This window comes from Entelurus aequoreus, linkage group LG12 (assembly GCF_033978785.1).
Source record: "Entelurus aequoreus isolate RoL-2023_Sb linkage group LG12, RoL_Eaeq_v1.1, whole genome shotgun sequence".
Taxonomy (NCBI): domain Eukaryota; kingdom Metazoa; phylum Chordata; class Actinopteri; order Syngnathiformes; family Syngnathidae; genus Entelurus; species Entelurus aequoreus.
In genome coordinates this window covers 39,564,089-39,587,388 of record NC_084742.1, presented here as the reverse complement: position 1 = coordinate 39,587,388, position 23,300 = coordinate 39,564,089, and the positions used below count along the sequence as shown (strand labels likewise).

Sequence of the window (23,300 nt, the reverse complement as noted above, 5' to 3'; positions counted from 1 at the left end):
TTAAAAAGAGAAAGTCCCGACTAGAGCAACAGCGCGAAGTAAGGGTGACGTCACGCGCGCTTCAGCCTCTTTTGTCAGGGACATCGAGGGACAGAAGTAGAGTCTCTAAACACGAGTACATTCTATAAAAACACCAGAAGAAGATGCTACATGTATTGTTTTGTTTTGTTTTTTAAATAAAAAGTCATTAAAAGTCTGTAAACACTTAAAAGTCTCAAAGAACCTTGTACAAAAAGCAGCAACAATCAAAAATATGGGGGGAAAAAAGTGATCTCTTTGGAAGCACGATGTATGCGCAGACGCCGTTTGGGCATAACAAACTGGGGGCTGCCAATTAATGTTATTTTCATCACCACCACCAAATTATGTTTTATTAATTTCATTACAGCACGTCCCCTAAACGTTAAAACATAATCAGCACAAATGAGCACATCATCGATCAGTGGAAACATGGGTTTATTTACGATGAAGTTCGTATTTCGAATGGTTGAAATTAGGGATGTCCGATAATGGCTTTTTGCCGATATCCGATATTCCGATATTGTCCAACTCTTTAATTACCGATACCGACATCAACCGATACCGATATATACAGTCGTGGAATCAACACATTACTATGTCTAATTTGGACAACCAGGTATGGTGAAGATAAGGTCCTTTTTTTAAAAATTAATAAAATAAGATAAATAAATTAAAAACATTTTCTTGAATAAAAAAGAAAGTAAAACAATATAAAAACAGTTACATAGAAACTAGTAATTAATGAAAATGAGTACAATTAACTGTTAAAGGTTAGTACTATTAGTGGACCAGCAGCACGCACAATCATGTGTGCTTACGGACTGTATCCCTTGCAGACTGCATTGATCTATATTGATATATAATGTAGGAACCAGAATATTAATAACAGCAAGAAACAACTCCTTTGTGTGAATGAGTGTGAATGGGGGAGGGAGGTTTTTTGGGTTGGTGGACTAATTGTAAGTGTATCTTGTGTTTTTTATGATGATTTAATTTTTTTTAAATAAAAATAAAACAACGATACCGATAATTTAAAAAAAACGATACCGATAATTTCCGATACTACATTTTAAAGCATTTATCGGCCGATATTATCGGACATCTCTAGTTGAAATTAAATCAGCGGTGACTGGCTAGTTGGTAGTAGCTAAATTAGCGTGTCGCAATTCTTTGTACAGGGGATCACGTCTGCGCCGAGTAGATGCACAGGGGATTGAAACAGTGCCTGTAAGGTCTGCTAAACAAGGTATCACAATGTATCGTTTTTCATGGGAAAAATTAGGTGTGTGCCCGGCACGCATGGATAGTGAATTTAGTGTGTCCTTTACGATTTTGATGCGTCAGGGACACAGGACGCATACCTAGCAACATCACTGCGATATCGTATAAAAACAAAAAAATTGAAATATGCAAATAAAGAGGAATACTATGTCAACAAGCTGCTGTTGGTTCAAAAATATTTTATAGCCCACTCTATCTTTTCATGCAATGGTTAGTTTCAGTTTCGATGTTGGTTATGTCAACAACTGCTTATGTGGACATGTGCCAACCTGTTCAAATGGCATCTAGATAAGCAAGTTCCACTGTATCAAGTTAAAATCTGGAAAGTACAACTGCTTCACTACTGATTTTCTTCAAACTTTTATGTTGAAGTGCACATTTTTTTCCTGTTAAGTTGGCCTAATTCTGTTCATCAGATATCTTCAGACGCTTCGGAATAAAGACAATTCAGTCCTTTTTTTTTTTTTAAACTGTCATTTACAGTGACAGCCCAAATCTTCTTTTCCGAGTTGTTCTCTCTCTTTTGTGTACTTACGGATAGTTATGAAAAACGATGTGACAGGAAGTTGCCGCTAGTGACCCTGAGCATTCCGACAGAGGAACAACACTGACGGTGAAGGGGGGTGTTGTTGACATGTGTAAAATCAAAACAACCCGTCCCAAAAGACGTCAAAATTGGAAAGCTCTAAGTTATTTTTAGCCCGGCAGGCTCCCACTGTCAGGATGTAAGAGCTCAACAATGGCAGAGGTCTTCCTCACACACATGCAGCGAGTAAACACTTTTTTACAGTATTTCACTTGGCAAACTGTCAAAAGAGCTTCAAAAGAAGGCGGCAACAAAAGCAGTCAGCATGTCAATGTTCGAGGCAATTTTTTTTTTACTTTTTAAAACCTTGTGAGGCCAGATGGGTGGCATTTACGTTGATTAGGGTAATTTCTACATGATGCTCGTATTAACATACGAGCATCATGTATAAATATCTTAATTTGAAACTAAGAATGGGGTGTTCCAGTCTGCGAAAACACGAACCCCCACCAGCGCAAGATTTGTGGCCGTAGTTGGGTGATATTGAGGTGATGGGCAACACATTTTCACCACACTATTGTGGCACCTCTCAGACTTATCTAATATTGGTAAACATAGCATGCTATGGGACCTTTAATCCCACGGTTTGAGAGGTTTATAAGAAACCGTATTGCCTCAATTTAGTTTCTCTGGAAGAGTTCCGTCCTGCTGATGCAACAGTAACGCACCTGATTCTCGAGCTCCTTAGTCACATGACTGATCATTTAGTTTCAATGGATTTAAGTCACACAGCTGCACATCCAATTTAATTGTGTTGCCAACAGAGGACTGCCTGGGACGCAATAGAGATCCCTCACACATGGGATCGCAGTACGTTCTAGCAGTGGGGGAATGACTATACCAGATGTCGAGAAGAGGAAGGCTGTTGGGTTGTGCTGACTGCTGTGCTTCCAGTATTCACAAAGGCCTACACGCCTACACTCGGTTTCAAGCGAAAACACGTCAGAACACAACCGGATACTGAACAGGCAAGACAACATATTGCGTCTAAAGGTAGAGGTGGACAATCCCTTTTTCCTGTAATTGATTTAAGCTGCCATTATTCCTCCAGGGAGCTGTGAGTGCCTCAAACCCATGTTGAATAACCACTAATCCTCCCTTGGGCTTTCATGAGGGCAAATAAAAAGGCATAATCCGCACAAAACCACAAGGTCAGATCCTAAAAACTTCCAGAAAAGGAGACGCTCTTAACAGGCTGGGGCGTCTGAGGAATGTTTCAATAACAGCCCCCAAAACACAAGCTCTACAATGTCTGAGGAAGGCCAGATGAGGTCGGAGAGGGAAATGAAAATGGTTGAAGAGCAAGGTTGAAGCAAGGTTGAAGACCCCTCGAATAAGCTCGCTTAGTCTATGACATGCTCTTTTTGGCCATAAGAGGCAAAAGGGGGGAAGGCTGAGTCTATCAAGACTGCAGGAAAATGATTAATGAAACACAGAACTAAACATGCAGAAGGCATTTTAAGTTCTCGGTAGTCAGCCAGTAAACATTTGAAACCCCAAATTGAAAATATTGTTCACAATTCTTATGAGAGACAAGAAGACTTTTGTTGGGTTTTTTTGCATTCTAATTTGTAATAATCGTCTCATTCCAAGAGGCTAGCAACGCTGCTAACGGGAGCGATCCATTCTGCCTTTAAATCACTCTAAAAATGCATCCAAAAACCACCAACAATACTTCATTTACGTTTTGTAACCTGTATAATAAACAAGCTGTAGCAACATTATTATTGTAACAGCGAACACTGAGGTACTGTTTTTCTAGCTTAGTTGCACATCACGTTGCGATTGCATGCAACACCATTAGCTGTAATCTAGCTTCAGCAGCTGAATGGCTTTTTAGTTTGTAATGCACAACACAATGCGATACGACACCAATCTGTACTGACTGAAAAACACGTACAATCATATTATTGGATCTGCCAAGTATTAGCCCACATTTCATGTTTTGTTTGTACACAGCTAGCTTGACAGTGTATGTAGTTGTTCTAATGAGCATGACGTGCTGCATGTATCATAATCAATATTATAGTGACTCACTCGATGGACAGTTGTCCGTTTGGTCAAGCTGGCCGGGGACATTTTTTTTCCAGTTAATTTTAGTTATGCCAGTGTTTCCCACACATTCATGTATTTGTGGCGGCCCGCCACGAAAGAATTACGTCCACCACAAAAAAAAAAAAAAAAAAAAAAAATTGTTTTTGTCCTCTCCAGCTTCTCAGGCAAATCATATAGTTGATGTAGATGCCCATATCGGCTTTTCAGATTTACTTTACAAAAGAGAAGTGTAGGATACTTCTCTTGTGGCCTTATTTGTATTTGACTTTATTAAATGTATTTATATTAGAATTATAAACACAACATGTGTATATAACAAAGGGTGCAAAGTCTGCAGGCAGTAGGAAACACATGGTTAAGTGTAGGGAGTAAAACTGATGGCAGTCTAAAGTTCAAGATTTTTGGAGCTCTTTGTTCAGTGGATCAGATGTTGGATGACGCTCTGTGTCTATCTACCACCACTACTGTTTTCTGTTTATTTGTTACTGACTGTGGCAGGACACCTCTGCCTCTGTTTCACTTTATGTTGCTGGTAAATAATATGGTTGTAGTAGTAGGCTAAAGTTAAATTATTTAGTATGCACTAATAAAAGGGGCAGAGCTTTGAGACATTTTAGCTTTTATATTTTATAAGATATATTTTTTTGTAAGAACCACAATTAATAAATATATTTCAGTGAATAACTTATTGTTCAAATCTGTATATAAATATGTACATAAAGTGTTGTAATTATATTGTAAAATGGATGGATGGATGGACGTTTAAAACAAAACTGTTATTATTAATTAGTAAGTACCGTAATTTCCGGACTATAAGCCGCACCTGACTATAAGCCGCACCAGCTAAATTTAGGGGAACATACAGATTGCTCCATATATAAGCCGCACCCGACTATAAGCCGCAGGGTTTTGATGTGTAATTACCGTAGTATATAGGGGTTCCTGCTACCACGGAGGGGATTGTCGGGACAGAGATGACTGTTTGGGAACGCAAAGCGTCCCATTTATTAACAATAAATCTTTCAATCATTCAATCAAACTTTCACATCTTTGACATGGCGAACAGCATTCGTGCAGAGTACAAATAATACAACGGTGCAAAGTAATACAAAGTGCTCACCTGTACGTTATCAAAATAACCAGCCTACCGGTATATGAAAAGTCAGTCTTTAACACGCGAAGTCCCAGAGAAGGGTCAATTGACATTTTTACCTAGAAAACACACAAGAGGGTCATTTGACCCCTAGTCCCCCCTGTGGACACTCCTTTTGTTATGAAAATGTGGCTGTTAGTGGCACACGGCAGGGGGCCACTTGAGCCTGTGTGGGGGAGGGGACCTTACAGCTCAAGCTTTAGTTCTGAGGTAGGTTGTGTGTGTTTTTGCAAGGATCAACAGAATGAAGGGATCAACACTCTGACATTTATTGTTAAAAAAAATACAAAACAAAACATATTTACAAAGAATGAAAAAGCAACTGTTTTCCCAGTTTTGGTGTGGAGGGTTGTTGCAGAAGCAATTGTTATTTTTGTGTGCCAAAAATAGTTTAAAAAAAAAAATTTACAAAGAAAAAAGCATATTTACAAAGAATGAAAAACCATGTCCATGTAAACGTGACTGACATACATTTGAGCAGTCACTCACAATCCTGGCACTGCCATTGCTCCTTTCGGCATTTCCCACATGTATAATTTTTCTGTCTACCTAGACAAACTGCCCCTAACAGCCTCATTACCATAACAAAATGAGTGATTAGTGTATTCGGGAAAAGCGTCGGGCCAAATGACCCCTCTCTGGGTCTTCTAGGTAGACAGAAAAATGCTGGGACTTCTAGTGTTAATCATTGTGTCATCGTCTTCCTCCTGCGTACTAAAACCACCGAAATCCTCTTCGTCGGTGTCGGAGAAGAACAGGCCGTAAATAAGCCGCACCCTTGTATAAGCCGCAGGGACCAGAACGAGGGGGAAAAGTAGCGGCTTATAGTCCGGAAATTACGGTATACATTTTTTGAGCCTTTTTAGAGAAAATCATATCATTGTAGTAAATAATGCAAATTACTCTGATGCCATGGTGACCACGACCATGGCCACGCCCATAGCCACGCCCCCACCGCCACAGGTATCTTGGCAGTTTATGGGAAACACTGTATGCACTCCATTTCTGTCGGCATAGCTTGCCTCCATGTTCCATATTTGCAGCGTCAAGTCATGCCGGTCCTGAGTCTCTCGGCTTCCGTTTGCCCCAACATTTTACCCTCTCTTCGTGCTCGCTAAGCTTTTATAACCAGCAGTTCATCCTCCGTATATTCAGGTTGAAAAAAATAAGGTTGTGAATCCTCATTGTCCAAAAATAGCCATTTTAATCGTCTATTACAAAGTCTGCAATGATTAGAAAACATGAGTACACTAGTTTGTTGCAGGAAGAAGAACACACATTTGTTTCCGGAAGCAGGACCTGTGTTGCAATGGGCACTGAAGTAAACATGTCTAGGAAATTAATTTCTAAAGTTCTGGTGATGCTTAAAATGACCAAAATATGGTATAATTTTTTTTTTTTACATATTGTTATGAATGTGTTTGTTACTACATAATATACAGTACAGGCCAAATGTTTGGACACACCTTCTCATTCCATGCATGTTCTTTATTTTCATTACTATTTACATTGTAGATTGTCACTGAAGGCATCAAAACTATGAATGAACACGTGGAGTTATGTATTTAACCAAAAAAATACATAAGAGGTAGTCACCTGAAATGGTTTTCACTTTACAGGTGTGCTTGAAGCTCATCGAGAGAATGCCAAGAGTGTGCAAAGTAGTAATCAGAGTAAAGGGTGGCTATTTTGAAGAAACTAGAATGTAAAACATGTTTTTAGTTATTTCACCTTTTTTTATTAAGTACATAACGCCACGTGTTCATTCATAGTTGTTATGCCTTAAGTAACAATTAACAATGTAAATAGTCATGAAAGTAAAGAAAACACATTTAATGAGAAGGTGTGTCCAAACATTTGGCCTGCACTATATATATATATATATATATATATATATATATATATATATATATATATATATATATATATATATATATATATATATATATATATATATATATATATATATATATATATATATATATATATATGTATGTATATGTATGTATGTATATATATATATATATATATATATATATATATATATATATATATATATATATATATATATATATATATACTTGCAGCGTATATATAAAACGTTAGATGGAGGCTTTTGAAGTTGTTTTAGAGGGCTTTACAATTATATATTTATTAAAAAGACAAGTGTTCTAGTCTTGTGAGCGATTGGCAAAATTCCAATAACAGTGCAGTTTCCCTTTAAGTGTGTGACAAAACACAAACTATTTTATTGTTCCTGTGTGGTCACAAACACAAAATAATTTTACCGCTTGAATTTAAAAGTTCTTTACAAAATAGTTGTATTTGACAGATGGCACAGGAGGCATTTAAACGAGTGAGATGTGCGATATTAACATCTACTTCCTGTTGGATTGCATTGTTGGAGTGTCACAGACAGCACGGTCATCAAAGCCTTAAGAAGGAAAGAATTACAGAAAAGCCTTCTTTGTCGTATAACATCTTTACAAGTCCATTACTGACTGTAATTATGAATGCCACGGTATCAGGAGATATTGTGTTAGTATGGGAACGTCAAACTATGAGGACAGTTTGAATAGATTCGTGTGTATTTTTTAATCTCCTTGCCTAACAGGATTTTTCTGTTTGTTTTGATGGTGCGACATATCGTAATGTTGAGTTAGTTGCGCAACTGTGGACACGTCAAGTCAGGTTCCTGCTAAACAAAACAAAGTTTAAGTCATTCCATTACCTGATGTGGTGTGTAATATCAACTAAGGATTGGTCGTCTTTGTTGACAAAAACCTACAATTAAATTTGTCACCGACAAATTAAATTGTCGATAAAACGGTAGTCAGTGAAGCCATCGCTCGTGTTTTTCCGGAAAGGAACGAACAAGTGCGAGTCAGCGCGGCCGGTGAAAAGCAGCAACCGGAAGAGAAAAATGTCTATGGCAACATGTTGGAAACGTCCAAAGTGTAAGAACATTTCATCCTAAACAAGTCAAAGGGGATCTTATTTGTCATGGTAGTACATCGGCTATGAAAGCATTTAAAGCGGAGGCATGATGGATATCTGCAGGATGTGGTCTGCGACTCTCCTTTGTAAAAATAGTTAGCTTGTTGACTAGCTAGTTAACCACAGAAAGACTAAGTTGTGTGAAAAAAATGCTTTATTGTTAGTTAGTACATGGCTAAAAATATCTCAAGATTAATTTAAAAGCTGATGGCTAAATTAGAGCCACTGAGTAGGTGTACACTCCATAATTTGATTAATACACTATTAAAATAGGTTTGTTGCAGTCCTAATATCATTTGTATGCCGGAGATGTGCAAGGAAAAGCTCAAAATCCACCTGTTGGCTTTTATTAGCAGCGTTACAATGGAGATTAGGGTTTAGGAATAGGCCTGGGCCGATAACAATTTTTTCTTGGCGATATATTGACCTACGAATTATTGCCAATAAACGATATTATTGCCATTATTTTTATGAGACCAAATTAACTTTTGATGTAGTGTTTATCCTTTCAAATGCAATGAACGTGTATTTGTCGTGCATTTTAACATTGTAATCGGAATGAAAATGTTTAAATCATCGGCAAGTTAAATAAATCAAACAAATAATAACAATCAAATATATTTTGTCTGTGAGCAAAATGTTGCACTTGAATAAAAAAATACAACCTAAACGAGGACAAGATAATTCACCGCTATGGTACAAATGCACGTAGCTGATAAAAGCGATGAAAATGGTACATGCTCATTTATCGTCGATTAATTGACTTATCCAATGTTGGCCCAGACCTACTTAGGATTGTTAAGGTGAAAGTAGACCTTTTGTTTGTCCTTGCATATATCGACATTAGGCATAGTTGGTGCGTCATGGCTTGTGTTCCTTGGGCGTATTCACACTAGGCCGTGCTTGGACCCACTTCACACTTCCCGACTAAAGTTCTCTAATCCGCTTTCGACTTCAGTGCACTTCCACTATTTTGGCCTGACTGGAGCAGGTGGGCATGATTGCAGGCACATGCAAAGCATAGCTGAATCGTAGACAGACAGTAATGCAATCACTCTTCACAAGTTATCAATGATAAGTGACACATTGATAAAGACACTAAATCATCCAAAGGCCAAAGCCCATGGAACACTCTCTTATACCGGGACAACTTTCCTGTGCGTAGTAAAGATGTGTCATTTATTTTATTGTGCCAACTTCCACAATAGTAATGAGTAGAACAACTTCAAATTACACCAGTCTAAGGTGTGGTGAGGCTTCAGTTGACTGCGACCCTGGTGAGGATAAGTGTATCGAAAATGGATGGACGGATTTCAAATTATAACAATATAAGTCAGGGAGACTGCGGTAATAAAGAAGCAAATAGGCAAGGAAAAGGGATGGTCCAGCACGGTGCGAATGGCCTAACGGGAGTACAACCTTGGTCTTAGAGACAAGAAATACCAGTTCATAATCAAATAATTATGTCTGGCCTGCTGCTTGTTGACCATCTTCTTAAAGTGTAGCTCAGACCGTTAATGGCGGTGAAATGGCATGCCGAAGAAATCTACACCTCTCCTTGCCCCTCTTGACCTCTTGGCTACCACGTCACACGCTCGACACTGCCGGAAAGTCCCTGAAATGCAAGGGGACTGAACCCCAGTAAACGTGTTGTAGCACAGAGGATCTGCCGGAAGTTACAAGCTAAAGAGAGACAGTGTTAGGTTTCTGTGAAGGGCGACGCTTTGGACTCTTATTGTGTTAGGGTGACAAGTCTTTACGGTGCAGGATCCTGCTCTGAGAACCCTGGCACCAAACGGTCCGCATCTGTTTAGGGGCTCAAAGAGCGATTACAACATACTGTAACTGTCCTATGTCCTAAATCTCACGAACCTGTCTGTAGCCCAAGGAGAACAGTTAAGTGAAAGTGGAAAGTTGGAGGTCACTATACACATTCTGGAGGCATGTAGTATTTCAGGTATGTTTGCTGCCATGCAGACGAGTGTCACACGCTGCCAACAAGGGGATCGACACCTTTTATGTGCAGCTAACAACAATCACCAGCCAAGAGGGGTGGAGGTCTACTGCATTGCCCGCATTGTCCACTTACAGTACAAGTGTCATACCCTTAAAATTCTTCAGAATGTATAGTAACAGCGACGTCAGCATTAGTAAGCTGCCCGGTGGAAAAAAAAAGCATGGACAACTTCACCAGTAACTTTATAAATACTCTCTGAGGGATCTGCTCTCGGGCCTCATTAGGTTGAATAACAACCCTAAAGCCCCTGGACTGAAACAGGCAGCAGCTGTCCACCTTTGGGCAGCGTCAGAGCAACGACATATTAATATATCTCGCAAGCGTTTGAGGACATATTTTGAAGCAATTTGGGGTTGCATAGAAAATTATCAACTCTTACATTCTATCTAATGTCGTTCTAAAGTCTGTCATCAACGCCACCCTTTAGTAAGTCTAGCGTTCCTCACACAAAAAAGACCTACTGGAGCGCAATATATTATATAGTAATCTATTGATTAATTTGTTTGATTTATCAAATGAAACACACATTCTAGCTTCAATGCGTGTTTAAACAAAAAAATACTGATAAACAAAGATTTTTCTAATGACCTTTAGTATTTCTTCTTATAAATGCACATAAAACAGAAATTGCACTTTTAACCTGAGAGCATCACTATACATTACTTAAATAAAAGAAATAGGTAAAAAATATATATATATTTAGCCTAAAAAAAGGTTTGATTGATTGATTGAGACTTGTATTAGTAGGTTGCACAGTGAAGTACATATTCCGTACAATTGACCACTAAATGGTAACACCCGAATAAGTTTTTCAACTTGTTTAAGTCGGGGTCCACTTAAATTGATTCATGATACAGATATATACTATCAGATATATACTATCATCATAATACAGTCATCACACAAGATAATCACATTGAATTATTTACATTATTTACAATCCGGGGTGTGGAGGGGGGTGGGTTAGGTTTGGTTGTTATCATCAGTCATCAACAATTGAGAACAGAGAAATGGATAATGGAACAGTGTAGGTCTGACTTGGTAGGATATGTACAGCAAGTAGTGGACATAGAGAGAGAGAGAGATCAGAAGGCATAATAAAAAGTATCTGCATTTGATTGTTCACATTTGATTATTAACAATCCGGGGAGGGTGTTAGTTTAGGGTTGTAGCTGCCTGGAGGTGAACTTTTATTGCGGTTTTGAAGGAGGATAGAGATGCCCTTTCTTTTATACCTGTTGGGAGCGCATTCCACATTGATGTGGCATAGAAAGAGAATGAGTTAAGACCTTTGTTAGATCGGAATCTGGGTTTAACGTGGTTAGTGGAGCTCCCCCTGGTGTTGTGGTTATGGCGGTCATTTACGTTAAGGAAGTAGTTTGACATGTACTTTTTTTCATTGAGCCATTTCTCCATCGCCACACACATACAGGCCACATCACCCACAGATTGTGATCAGAAAGTCTTGCTGTATAGCTAAGGGTTGCCAGGCAACTGCTTTGAGCTGGTGTGTTAGCTAATTAGCCTACAGCTCACGGCCCCTTCACTTTACTTTAAGAAACAAGTCCACAATTGCAACCATTATAAAAAATAGGGATGCTTATATGGTTGCTGACTTCGCAAAAGGGGTAAAATATCTTCGCATGGACGGAGAGAAAATGAAAGACAAGGTCGAAAAGCTGTTGCTTGTATAGCTAAGAACCAGCTAGCGGGTGATAGCATTTCCGAAGGTATCTTTTGCAAAAAGAGACACCCTTTATATGGCGACTTGATGTCCAGCGGTGACCATGCTGGAACGAGCACGGAAGAACAATTTAAGCCGAGCCGTGGGTGTTTCCGAAAGTTTAAAGAGGACCAGGCATTAACTTCAACAAAGCTCTCACGTAGGAGTTGTCCCCACACTAAAAGTATTCAGCGAAGGAGAAAAACAATTTGATGTTGCTTTTATTTTCTCAGTACGGCGTCCTTCAGCTGCTGTGATCTAGAGTTAATGACATGAGGAAACATGCAGCAGGTGATGTGTCGTCAACAGTGTTGGGTTAGTTACTAAAAAACAGTAACTAGTTACAGTTACTAGTTACTTTATTTCAAAAGTAACTCAGTTACTAACTCAGTTACTTACATCAAAAAGTAATGTGTTACTGTGAAAAGTAACTAATAAGTTACTTTTTTTGTAAGGCTCCCATTAATGCCCTTTTAGCCTTCATTTCAGTACTGTTATTGTACTGGAGAATAATACAATCTGTTGATCAACTTGACATGCATTTGCATCCCTGAACTCTGCTAAGAAATGTGGTCTACATACAACATACAAAGATATGTTTCAAAGGGCCAATTTATTTTGGGCCAGAACAAATTGACAAAACTATTTTAAATAGCTGCAACATAACATACATAAGTAACAAACAGCATAATAACAACATAGCTGTAAACCTGGCTTCACCTAAGGAAGGCACACATGACATGGTTATATGTCATGTCACTATATACAGCACACATACTGCTATACACACGCCTAACCAGGCCTTTTTTTCTCTCAAGGAATTGTGAAATAAAATCATGTCTTCAGTGAACCCCAGGACACTCTACGCATTTCCCCACTTTTAGTTTAGAGAAAAGGAAGGATTGGCCTGGCCCACTAGGATCCCTCCTTATGTTTGTGAACTTTATAGTCTATACATTTAGAGTGATGTGATAATCAAACACTCTAGAAGTCTACAATGAAAGAGTATATAAGAGAATTGACAGAGTGTGTGTACCTTCAGTGCTGAATGATGAGCAGAGGCCATACTTGCCAACCCTCCCGTTTTTAGCGGGAGACTCCCGGTATTCAGCGCCTCTCCCGATAACCTCCCGGCAGAAATTTTCTCCCGACAAACTCCCGGTATTCAGCCGGAGCTGGAGGCCACGCTTCCTCCAGCTCAATGCGGACCTGAGTGGAGACAGCCTGTTCTCACGTCCGCTTTCCCACATATATTGAAAATAAACAGCTTGCCTGCCCAATGACATAACTGTAGAATTATCGAGGGCGAGTTCTTGGTTTATTGTTAGGCTGTTTCATTAACGTCCTCCCAGCGCGGTAACAACACACAACAACAGCAGTCACGTTTAGTCTACCGTAAAGCAGTTCGTCTGCCGTAAACAGCAATGTTGTGACACTCTTAAACAGGACAATACTGCCATCTACTGGATAGCCTCCAGAACACTGAAATTCAAGTATTTATTTTATTTATATGTATAATAAAATAAATAAATATATATATATATATATATATATATATATATATATATATATATATATATATATATATATATATATATATATATATATATATATATATATATATATAGCTAGAATTCACTGAAAGTCAAGTATTTTACACACATATATGAAATACTTGAGTTGGTGAATTCTAGCTTAAATATATTCCCCTCTTAACCACGCCCCGAACCACGCCCCCGCCCCCCCCCCCGACCACGCCCCCCCGCGACCCCCCCACCTCCCAGTATCTGAGGTCTCAAGGTTGGCAAGTATGGCAGAGGCAGAGTTTGGAGTGTCTTCTTTAGCTCGCTTTCCATGTTTATGTGCTCACTGTCCACTGAGTCCAGGTACGTGAAAATGTTTTTGTGTCGTTTGACGCCTGCATGTCTACTAGCATATACGCTGCAATGGCTCTATCAATGTTGTCCTGGCTAGCAGTCCCTCCATTAAAATCCTTAGGTGAAGTGTGTCTCTCTTTACTAGCTTCGTCGAAGCATGTTGCTTTTGTAGCGGTTTCAGAAGATTTTAATTGCTGTTTTGGGCAGTAGATGGGATTTTTGATCCAAGACACAACTTACATTTAACTAAAATGTTCTTTTCTTTGTGCTCGACAAAAGAAAAGTAGTGAGAATATCTCCATGTTAAGAAACTCGGCTTCGGCTTCACCATGATGTCTTGTTATAAACACAGACACGCCCCCCCCCCCCCCCCCCGCCCCACACTCACACTCACACAGCCTCTTCTCTTCCTTGTGACACAGAAGGACGACACTGCAACTCTCCAATAAAACACACTCAGATCTTCTCAGTTTCTAGCCGATACTATATAAAAAATAACGTCAAATAACGCAGTAACGCATCATGTAGTAACGGTAACTGAGTTACTGAATATAAAAAATAACGCGTTAGACTACTCGTTACCGCCAAAAATAACAATAACAAAGTAACGCGTTAGTCCCAACACTGGTCGTCAACGTTGTCACAACTTGTTTATAAAGTCTTTAGTTTGTTTACTGGGATGCTCACTCGTCCTCTATTTAACTACAAAATGTATCAGTGTTCAAATAACATCAATACTAGCGAAAATGTTTTGTCATCTCAATCGAACTGAACACAGGCTGTGAAGATTGTGTATTCGATGTGAGAGTTGTCACTCCTGTTTTTGTTGTTATTGGCCAAACTGTTGTACTGAAACACAAATAGGCGTTGGAGAAGAACAAAGCTTGTTTATTAGACTTCATTTTCATTAGTCAAACTGCTTTGAGTTTTTTATTTTGATATCAAAACGTAAACACCATGTTTTTTTACATTACTTGTGTTTTCTTCATGTCAAAAAGTGAAGTGAAGTGAAGTGAATTACATTTATATAGCGCTTTTTCTCAAGTGACTCAAAGCGCTTTACATTGTGAAACCCAATATCTAAGTTACATTTAAACCAGTGTGGGTGGCACTGGGAGCAGGTGGGTAAAGTGTCTTGCCCAAGGACACAACGGCAGTGACTAGGATGGCGGAAGCGGGGATCGAACCTGCAACCCTCAAGTTGCTGGCACGGCCGCTCTACCAACCGAGCTATACCGTCCCAAAAGGTCATACTTCAAAAACCATTCATGTGACACAGCATTTTGTTAATGTTTTATGGTGTATAGTTAATTCCTATGCGACTAGTGGATCTGTCCCGATACAGCATCTACATGTACATATAAATGTATATAATTAAAAAATTTAATAAATAATTTTTAAAAAATTCTTCCCTCTATCAAAATGTAAAAATAGAGATAAAGGCATAAAGTAATGACAAAAAGCTGACAAGTTGATATTATTAAATAATTAAACAACTAATATGTGTCTTTGGATATATGGATAACGTTTATCTATAGCCTTTTTATTAGACATTGCAAATTACGTGATGGTATTACGTTCACACTCCAACACTGCTTTACCTAACAATCAGTAATCATGATTTCAATATTGATAACAATAATCTTAATTATTACTTTGGCCATAATTGGCAATCCTAGATTTCATACATGAACACTATTTTTTATCTATATAGACAAAAAGTGCAGTTACGTCTTAATAAATATCCATCCATCCATCCATCCATTTTCTACCGCTTATTCCCTTCGGGGTCGCTGGAGCCTATCTCAGCTACAATCGGGCGGAAGGCGGGGTACACCCTGGACAAGTCGCCACCTCATCGCAGGGCCTTAATATATATATATATATATATATATATATATATATATATATATATATATATATATATATATATATATATATATATATATATATGCACGCATGTATGCATGCATGATTTGGAGCCCCTGCCTCGAAAGAAAATAATGTTTGCCTTGGTGCCCTTCTAAATTGCCTTGGTGCCCTAAAATATGAGCCTTGCTTTAAGGCAACACTTGCCTTGACCTTAACAAGTTAAAATTTGAGGCCTGTGTATGCATACATTTTTTAGCCTTTTTAAAGGAAAATCTTGTCATAGCACACTATGCAAATTATATGATAATGTCATGTGACCAAGCCCCTAACCACACCCCCAATTTAGGAAAAACCCTGAATCTGCATAAAGTATAATCTAAATGGTGGTGCAGATGTGTGCAACTATAGTGTTAGGGGTCTTTTAACAAAATGTGATTTAATGCATTAAAAAGCAGACAGTTTTATAAGTAAGTGATCCTATCAGAGGCCAGCATCGTCCTGCCGGGTCATTATCCCTGAAGCGGATGTTCCTTGCAGCCAGAGGCAAGGCTCTGTTTGTTTTGTTCAAACCATTAAAACGAGAGAACACCACGTTCACATTAGGGAGTTTGACTTGGGAGCACCGAGGGCATTCCTTGATATAGCGAAAGATGGCACAGAGGCAAGGTAATTCCCATGTGCCACCCAGTAGTCCTTCAGAAAACAACACAGACATGACGGCCACGAGGGCACACAAAGACTTGTGTTGTCCTTTGCGGTTGCACTAGGGTAGATGATGCAACAATAGGGACAACCAGAGGACGGGTACGCATACTGACTTGTCATTGTCAGCCGGTCTACTAGGCAGTAATGAACGCTCTGCCAGTCTGACAATTGCAAAAGGGCATTATTGCCTGATGAATCAATACATTTTATTGTCATTGTAAACACTGACGATTAATCAACAGACTTTATCCAAATCCCAGGAAGGGGTAACCTTCCTTAATTTGGCCTCGGGTTTCTCCACTCTCTCCGGTGTCTTCCTCTGTCAATGTTTGGTGTACAACACAGAGCTTATTTGCGTTAACAGCCTGGAGTGCGAACATTAGCATTTGAAATGTTCCCGACATACTAACTAACCACAGGCTCTACTACCAATATTTGAGTCACGCCCTGTTAAAGTCACTCTGCAACCCGCTCCAGGCTTGCAGGTCTTCTCGGAAGTGTTCCCGAAGTATTCTGGCTACGGTTTGGAACACTTCAATGTTGTCCCAAAGCAGGTTTCGTGGAAATGATTGAATATTTAAAGGCCTACTGAAATGAAATTTTCTTATTTAAACGGGGATAGCAGATCCATTCTATGTGTCATACTTGATAATTTTGCGATATTGCCATATTTTTGCTGAAAGGATTTAGTAGAGAACATCGACGATAAAGTTCGCAACTTTTGGTCGCTGATAAAAAAGCCTTGCCTGTACCGGAAGTAGCGTGACGTCACAGGTTGAAGGGCTCCTCACATTTACACATTGTTTACACCAGCAGCGAGAGCGATTCGGACCGAGAAAGCGACGATTACCCCATTAATTTGAGCGAGGATGAAAGATTTGTGGATGAGGAACGTTAGAGTGAAGGATTAGAGTGCATTGCAGGACGCCAGGATGTATCTTTTTTCGCTCTGACCGTAACTTAGGTAAAAGGGCTCATTGGATTCCACACTTTCTCCTTTTTCTATTGTGGATCACGGATTTGTATTTCAAACCACCTCGGATACTATATCCTCTTGAAAATGAGAGTCGAGAACGCGAAATGGACATTCACAGTGACTTTTATCTCCACGACAATACATCGGCGAAGCACTTTAGCTACGGAGCTAACGTGATAGCATCGTGCTTAACTGCATATATAAACAGAAGAAATAAGCCCCTGACTGGAAGGATAGACAGAAGATCAACAATACTATTATTACTATTAAACCCTGGACCTGTAACCACACGGTTAATGCTGTGCCGCTTGGCGAAGCCTAGCAATGCTGTTGCTAACGACGCCATTGAAGCTAACTTAGCTACGGGACCTCGACAGAGCTATGCTAAAAACATTAGCTCTCCACCTACGCCAGCCCTCATCTGCTCATCAACACCCGTGCTCACCTGCGTTCCAGCGATCGACGGCGCGACGAAGGACTTCACCCGATCATCGATGCAGTCGGCGGCTAGCGTCGGATAGCGCGTCTGCTATCCAACTCAAAGTCCTCCTGGTTGTGTTGCTGCAGCCAGCCGCTAATACACCGATCCCACCTACAGCTTTCTTCTTTGCAGTCTCCATTGTTCATTAAACAAATTGCAAAAGATTCACCAACACAGATGTCCAGAATACTGTAGAATTTTTCGATGAAAACAGAGCTGTTTGTATTGGGACACAATGGTGTCCCAATACTTCCGTTCACTCCGTGACGTCACGCGCAAACGTCATCATACCGAGACGTTTTCAACCGGATATTTCCCGGGAAATTTAAAATTGCACTTTATATGCCGTATTGGCATGTGTTGCAATGTTAAGATTTCATCATTGATATATAAACTATCAGACTGTGTGGTCGGTAGTAGTGGGTTTCAGTAGGCCTTTAAGTGTGTTGGAAAAATTATGTTTTGTCTGTTACAACCATTATTATTATAAGGTCATGCCATAAGACTGCACATCATAGCATTGACAAAATTTCGGTGTTCACCACTTTCATTTTGTACTAAAATGTTTTGGTCATCTGCAGAAGGCTTCGGGAGAAATAAACAATATAAATTTGGCCAACAAGGAGCTTTTAATACTATCGTTATATCGTGAGAACGCATGTTGATGACACATTCTGGCTGTGTCCTGCAAATTTGACAGCGACAAGAGAATGAACGCGTCCTAATATAGCGTCCTCCCTAGCGACTAATGTCCCTCCAGAGTGCAGCAAAACCGCTTCTAAATCAGCAATCCTCGCCTCCGTGGCAGTAAATAAAAGTACTTTTCTTACAAGTGTCATCCCAAAAGGATGAGAAATAGCTACCCCATACACTGTAGGAAGATGAGCTAACAGCAAAGCAGGGCTCTTGCATGTAAACAAAGGTGGGTGGATCGATACAAATATCAACAGTGATGATACCAAGTGAATTATTAGTATATGGTAGATACTACAGTGGTTACATCGATATTTTTGTATTATTAAATAATATTTTGTCGTTTTTGTTTGTGTTTACAAACTCAGGAAATAGGTCTGTGGACACAAGAGGGCTTAAAGAGCACCCAAATGTGTAGTATCAGCCAAACTACAGAACAATAAGAGCTTATTACATGTTAACAGAAGTGTACATAGAAACATGTTACGACAGAAAGTAACCAGTTATTAACAGTATTTTAGCAAGTAAATTAATAAAAGTTTTGACAAAATCATACAACTCGAAAGTACACATGTTACCACATTCACTATATTGCCAAAAGTATTTGGCCACCTGCCTTGACGCACATATGAACTTGAAGTGCCATCCCATTCCTAACCCATAGGGTTCAATATGATGTCGGTCCACCTTTTGCAGCTATTACAGTGCCAACTCTTCTGGGAAGGCTGTCCACAAGGTTGCGGAGTGTGTTTATAGTAATTGTCGACCATTCTTCCAAAAGCGCATTGGTGAAGTCACCCACTGATGTTGGTCGAGAAGGCCTGGCTCTCAGTCTCCATTCTAATTCATCTCAAAGGTGTTCTATCGAGTTCAGGTCAGGACTCTGTGCGGGCCAGTCAAGTTCATCCACACCAGACTCTGTCATCCATGTCTTTATGGACCTAGCTTTGTGCACTAGTGCACAGTCATGTTGGAAGAGGAAGGGGCCCGCTCCAAACTGTTCCCACAAGGTTGGGAGCATGGAATTGTCCAAAATGTTTTGGTATACTGGAGCATTCAAAGTACCTTTCACTGGAACTAAGGGGCCAAGCCCAACTCCTGAAAAACAACCCCACACCATAATTCCTCCTCCACCTGTGGCCGGGCCAAGTGATTAGGACAGCCGATTCTGATCATTTGGATGGGTGGCCAAATACTTTTGGCAATATAGTGTATGTCAACAGCCAAATTAGGAGTCTTTGTAACCTATTTTGAAATGATTCCATCATCATTTACTGTACATCCCCAATCTGCATCATATTTATATTATGTGCAGATTTTTTTTTAAACACTGTTTGAGCTACTTTGACAAAAAGGAACGTTTTTTTGTGCTTTATATCAGTGGTCCCCAGCCTTTTTGTAGCTGCGGACCGGTCAACGCTTGAAAACTTGTCCCACACGGACTGTATCCCTGCAGACTGTATTGATCTATATTGATATACAATGTATATATTGTTTTTTATGTTGATTTAATAAAAATAAAAATATTATTATTATTTTTTTATTTTTTTATTTCTTGTGCGGCCCGGTACCAATCGGCCCAGTGGTTGGGGACCACTGCTTTATATGATTGGCAACATTTAAATTGTACTTTATTTGGGAAGCAGATCTCCACTCGAACACTGAGGTCATTGTCTTCATGCTATTTTGTGGTCATGTGTCATGTCTGAATTGAACGGTTATACAAACACTGAGAGCAATAAGCAAATATTATTTTACCCTGTTGTGAGGTACGTCAAATCAGCTGGTTGTAGAACCCCCGGTGTAGATTAATACACCCCTTATTTTCTAGGGAGAAGGAGGTACATGCACATCCCGCATGGTACAAATAAGTGTCGCTTTGCAAAAATCCCTGACAATTGATTTGTGCATCTTCTCCATTACTGTAACGCAGTGGTTCTTAACCTGGGTTCGATCGAACCCTAGGGGTTCGGTGAGTCGGGCTCAGGGGTTCGGCGGAGGTCAAGACACACCCGACTCATCGTGTAAATAAAAACTTCTCCCTATCGGCGTATTACGGATATGGCAACAGCAGAAGTCACACTGATTTGCAAGTGTGTAATTTGTTGTGAGTTTATGCACTGTGTTGGTTTTGTTCTTTGAACAAGGTGATGTTCATGCACGGTTAATTTTGTGCACCAGTAAAAAAACATGGTAACACTTTAGTATGGGGAACATATTCACCATTAATTAGTTGCTTATTAACATGCAAATTAGTAACATATTGGCTCTTAACTAGTCATTATTAAGTACTTATTAATGCCTTATTCGGCACACATTTTATTTTTCACTAAAGAAGGGGCCGGTGAATGCGCATATGAAACTGGTGGGGTTCGGTACCTCCAACAAGGTTAAGAACCACTGCAGTAACGCCTGCATGACTAGATGTGTGCCACTCAAAAAGGTGCATGCATGTCAGTAAACAGTGCAAAATCCCCTACAAGGATTTGTGCACGTCCTGCATCACTATAACACAGGGGTGGGCAATTAATTTTTACCGGGGGCCGCATGAGCAACCCGAGCACTGCTGGAGGGCCACATCGACAATATTTCAATTAAATTTTGCTCAATATTATTTTTTATATATACCGTAAGATAAATGCTTATAATAATAATAATAATACTTTCATTTAACCTAACTTAACTTTATACCAAAAGCACTGCTTTGGAAATCATTTGTACCCCTTTCAGAGATCACATTTAGTTCCCCTTAAACATCCTCATGTTGCACAATGAAATGTAAGCATATGATGAAGTGTACATTCCTGTAACTTTCTCTAGTAACAGCATTCCATGATTAATATAAATAAATTAACATTAATAATAAATGACAGTAAAATAAGCACACATATGACTGAGGAGTCATAGTGTAACTTTGTGGGGTGTTTGAGTTGTCCGACTTTTTGTGTGGCCATAAATGCACCAGTGGTTTAGTGGTATGCGTGTTGGTGACAGATGACAAGTTGGTTTTGGCCTGGTTTGTATGGCAGAAAATGACTAGTTTTTCCAGATAGAAGTGTTTTACTCATGTTTTTGGTGTGGTTATGGCCGAATATAAACAGTTTTGCTCAATAAAGTGATCAATATAACTCCTGGCCTCGAAGCATCTCGATAGACGTTACAATAATTGAACGGTGTTCAATTGAACGGTGTTGACGAACACCGTTAGGGCCGCTTGTTGTCACTGTCACTCAGAGTTGCATAGCAAAATTATACAGAATAAATGTGTTTATTTTGTTTAGAATTCTGATGGGATTTGATTTGGTGTGCGGCATATATTTGCTGTGCGCAGAGGACGCTTGAGCAGTGCGCAATTGCGCAGGCGCGCACCTTAGAGGGAACGTTGCTTGGCAGTCCATGTCTTGTTGAAAACACGCCATTCGTCATCAACTTTTCTCTTTTTAGCGTCTCGGGTGTAAACCGTGCATCACTTGTCGCTGTGCACCTTCACTCACAGGTTACACACGGACAACACTTTTCAAAATAAAAGCAGCACAGTTGTATTGCGCGCACGACATAGATGTTTTTTCAACTTTATTTTGTCATTTGTGATTGCAGCTGTTCACATTCACTCACAATCACACACGTGCATACGTCCACACGGAAGTAATACAAATAACGCTTTTCAAAACAAAAGCAGCACCGTTGCATTGCACATTCGACATAGATACTTTTTAAAATGTATTTTGTAATTTATGATTGGCCTCACGCGGGCCGGACAGGGACGCACAAAGGGCATTCTGCGGCCCGCGGGCCGCAGAATGCCCAGGTCTGCCCTAAAGAGTGCAAAATCCCCAACAAGGATTTGTGCACGTCCTGCATCACTATAACATGTACTTGCATGTGTGTATAGTCTGAGACTGTGCAGCTGAATGCACCCCTTATTGTGTTTGTTTTTCTTCCAGATGCATGTACTGCATGTCCTTAATGTGGATTGTGTTGCATTGCACACAACAAAAAGGTGCACCTTTGAGGCTCGCAGGGTATTCCCAAGCCCCCCCCCCCCCCCCCCCCCTCCCCTCCCACCCACGACAACCGGGCGAGTGATCGCTGCCCTTACCTGGGATGGCTGCATTCCCAGTATCCGCCGAGCTGCCCACGAAGCCCGGTACCGCATAGATGACGAGTCCACGTAGCAACACATTGAGCAGCGTGGGAATGTTGCACATAGTGGACGTGTGTGGGTGCAGGAAGAGATCCGTGGGTTAAAGATGCTGGATCATGGAGCAAAAAAATATATATATTTTGAGAAGGAAACAAAAAAAAGGGCAGTATTGTAGTTTAGGGAGCACACATCGTGGTTATTAAACGTCACGCGTGAAACTAATGCCTTCCACAGGTACTTTGAGAGGGTCTGCGCGCTGCAGGCTCCCCCATCATATCAACTGTCCACTAAATCATCCACATGATAGGGCGGCTTGTCCGCGGAAATCGCCCCCGCGTAAAATCTGGCGGAAAAAAAAAGGGGTGAAAAAATCAATTGTAAACCGTCAAGATTTTTTTGTGGACTAAAGAGCCAAATCCCCACAGGCCGCGTGAGTTGTTGCCAAGTCGTGCGCGTACTTCCAGTGTCCACACTAGTGCGCGTCAGGTCCTCCTCCTCAGACAGAAAGCAGCCGTATCGTCCCCAAGGGAGAGGCAACACAAACACGCAACGCAGAGTTCCTCTTCCGGTTCTGGAAGGACCGCACGGCGTTTCATGTCTGGCTCGTCCGCGGCGAGAGGTCCGCTGCGGCTTGACGTCCACATGCCAACGCCGGCGGACGCGCGCTTTCAGGGGGAGGGCGCGGAAGTCTTTATGCAAATGAGCAAGGACCGGTAAAG

The 23,300-nt window shown here is 40.2% G+C and overlaps 1 protein-coding gene across 2 annotated transcripts in view; it reads right to left on the bottom strand.

Annotated features, from left to right (window-relative positions):
* Nucleotides 1-23,300, bottom strand: part of stim2b (stromal interaction molecule 2b) — a 62,987-nt gene that overhangs the window by 39,291 nt on the left and 396 nt on the right. For both annotated transcript variants that reach the window (XM_062065966.1, XM_062065967.1), the window contains exon 1: nucleotides 22,537-23,300. This exon is cut by the window's right edge and continues 396 nt beyond it. In XM_062065966.1, the coding sequence (XP_061921950.1) occupies nucleotides 22,537-22,645 (109 nt within the window). In that variant the 5' untranslated portion in view covers nucleotides 22,646-23,300. The remainder of the gene's footprint in view (nucleotides 1-22,536) is intronic.